Raw genomic sequence first — 2761 nt, forward strand, 5'->3', positions numbered from 1 at the left:
ACAAATTTTTAGATTTTTATTTCTGATTCACTGCCTTTAATTTTGATTGATGACTATTTATATTATATATAATGCTAATTTACGGTCTTTAAATTTGTGCCTAGACTTCTTAATTTTCTTGCCTTCACCACGAAAATTTTACTTTGTACCCCTACATTTATTCTCATACCCCTATATTTTATGAAAAATGTTAATTTTACCCTTGTGTATTTTTAACTAATTTATTATTTTATTTTTTAACTTTTATTTTACATACCGGAAGATTTTGCAAAAGACTTCTGGTAGTCATTTGTTTTTATATTTTTCAAATTTTATTTCGTGTTTCGGAAGACTTTGCAAAAGAGTTTCTATAGTTATTTTTAACTTTTATTTTGCATACCGGAAGACTTTAAAAAGAGTTTCAATAATCAATTTTTTATTTTATTTGCCGGAAGACTTTATAAAAGAGTTTATGTATTCAGTTTTAAAAATAATTTTAAAAAGTTATTATTGTTTGACTCTACCAACCTTAGAACTTATCTCTGTATGTGCAATATCTACCTCTAAGATAATTGTAATGCACAATTGCCCGTATTTATTTTTATGTGTAAACAAAGTGAAAAACATCTCACATTTTCGGTCATTTTTGTATAGTTGAATTCATTCCAATTGAACTATTAAGATTTTTTTTTCAAATTTGTATATCATATATCCTTTTCAGAATTGGATGCGAATAGGAAAAAAAAGGTCCCAATAGGATAAATTCAACTTTTCTCTAAAGGCATCATATACCTCTAAGATAGATAAGACAAACCCCAATATGTCATATTTATAATATATTTAAGGGACTAAAATATATTTTTTTAATAGAATTAAAAAAATTAAATTGAGATATTTATAAGAATAAAAAACATACTTAACATATATTTAAAAAAACATAGCTTACAATATGACACAAAAGACAACTACTCAACACAGGTCCTTTAGGATTCTTTGATGCTAGCAAATTAATTAAAACTAAACACATAATAAAATGTGTAGTTAACTTTTAAGGATTTAAAAATATTTAAATTTTATTTAAAGCAGTTTTAAAATTACATCTATGATTGATTGTATACTCGGTGCATAAAAATCAGACTCATTTTTTAAAGAAAAAAGTTATGTAATTAGGGCTGGTTTGTTTTAAGTTTAAAAAAACAATTTATTATTTTTTTGTATTTTTAAAAATAATTTTATAAAAAAACTAAAATATTAAAAGTTTTTAATTTATTTTTATAAATTAAAACTAATATATTTATTCAAGATTAAATTTAGTCAAAGTCACATAATTTTCAAAAAGATATATTTTAAAATAGTTTAAAAGAGTTTAAAATTTCAGTGATTTTTTAAAATTTTAATAGCCAAAAAAAACTATAATAAAATAAGAAATATCTAAAATAATATTTTATGAATAACTATTTAAAATAAAAATATATACACTCTAAAAAAAATTATTTTTAAAACTGAAACAAAGTGTCCTTAATTCAATCTATATTCATTATTCCCCACATTGAGATTGCATATAGATTCAATCAAGGGGAAAAAAACAAAAATGAAAATTGTTCATTGATTTCTCGTACCAAAATAGTGCATAAAGCTCTTCAGTTATTGGAAAGCCGTACCATGGACAAATCTTTGTTCCAATTTCTTGCATTATGGATAGAAATCGATTCCATAAAAAGCTTGGTCACATAAATCACTTTCACACAAATGCTATATGTTCAAAGTAGAAACCGACCCAAATATCTAATAGAACATTCTCAATCTTTTCACCTCAGCCACATTATCTAACATATGCTTTATCAATCCACACACAAAAAAAAAAAAAAAACAATTAACCAACCAAACACTTCCTCAAAATCCTTATATAAGCAAACATTCACCTCTAGCTCAATCACACCAAATCACCTAGTAACACATTCATACATTACTAATTTCCTTCATTGATCAACATACATATAATGGAGAGGGTGACAAGGCTGGCATCAGAGAGATCAGTGGTGATATTCAGCAAGAGTAGCTGTTGCATGTGTCACACAATCAAAACTCTTCTAAGTGATTTTGGAGTGAATCCAGAAGTTCATGAACTTGATGAGATAAATGGAGGGAGAGAGATTGAACAAGCACTTTCAAGACTTGGATGTAACCCTTCTGTGCCTGCTGTGTTCATTGGTGGTGAGCTTGTTGGTGGAGCTAATGAAGTTATGAGTCTTCATCTTAATAGGTCTTTGATTCCAATGCTTAGAAGAGCAGGAGCACTTTGGGTTTGAGTAATGAAATAATCATAAGTTATGAGATACTATATAAGTAATGTATAATAATAAATCTGTTTTGGTTAATTTACTTGTATAATGATGAGATTATATATAGTACATATAAAGCCGGCCAGATATATTAAAGTTATATTATAGAGTTTATATCAATGTATGCTGTATCCAGATGATTGAGCTCGATGTTTAATGAGCTCGAGTTAAGGATATAATCGTTTTAAAAATTTTGAAGTTTGAATCCTGGTTGAAATATTTATTAGTTAAGTTTTATTTATTTTATAGTTAAATTTCAGAATCTTTTTAGAAAATTTCTTTAGCCACCTCCCTATGGGGGTCACCCCCAGCGAAAATCCCAAAATACCCCTGCTTCGGAAGTTCATTTCTGAAAGCGTCTTTTTTTTTAAAAATTGACTTATTTCGGAAGTTCATTTCCGAAAACATTATTTCGGAAGTTCACTTCCGAAATACTGCGG

The 2761-nt window shown here is 26.9% G+C and overlaps 1 protein-coding gene across 1 annotated transcript; it reads left to right on the plus strand.

Annotated features, from left to right (window-relative positions):
* Positions 1-1904: 1904 nt before the first annotated feature.
* On the plus strand, positions 1905-2478 carry LOC131599963 (monothiol glutaredoxin-S5-like). The gene has a single exon (XM_058872200.1). The coding sequence runs from the start codon at positions 1980-1982 to the stop codon at positions 2286-2288; it is 309 nt and encodes a 102-aa protein (XP_058728183.1). The 5' UTR covers positions 1905-1979; the 3' UTR covers positions 2289-2478.
* Positions 2479-2761: the final 283 nt, after the last annotated feature.

This window comes from Vicia villosa, linkage group LG4 (assembly GCF_029867415.1).
Source record: "Vicia villosa cultivar HV-30 ecotype Madison, WI linkage group LG4, Vvil1.0, whole genome shotgun sequence".
In the NCBI taxonomy this organism is placed as follows: Eukaryota; Viridiplantae; Streptophyta; class Magnoliopsida; order Fabales; family Fabaceae; genus Vicia; species Vicia villosa.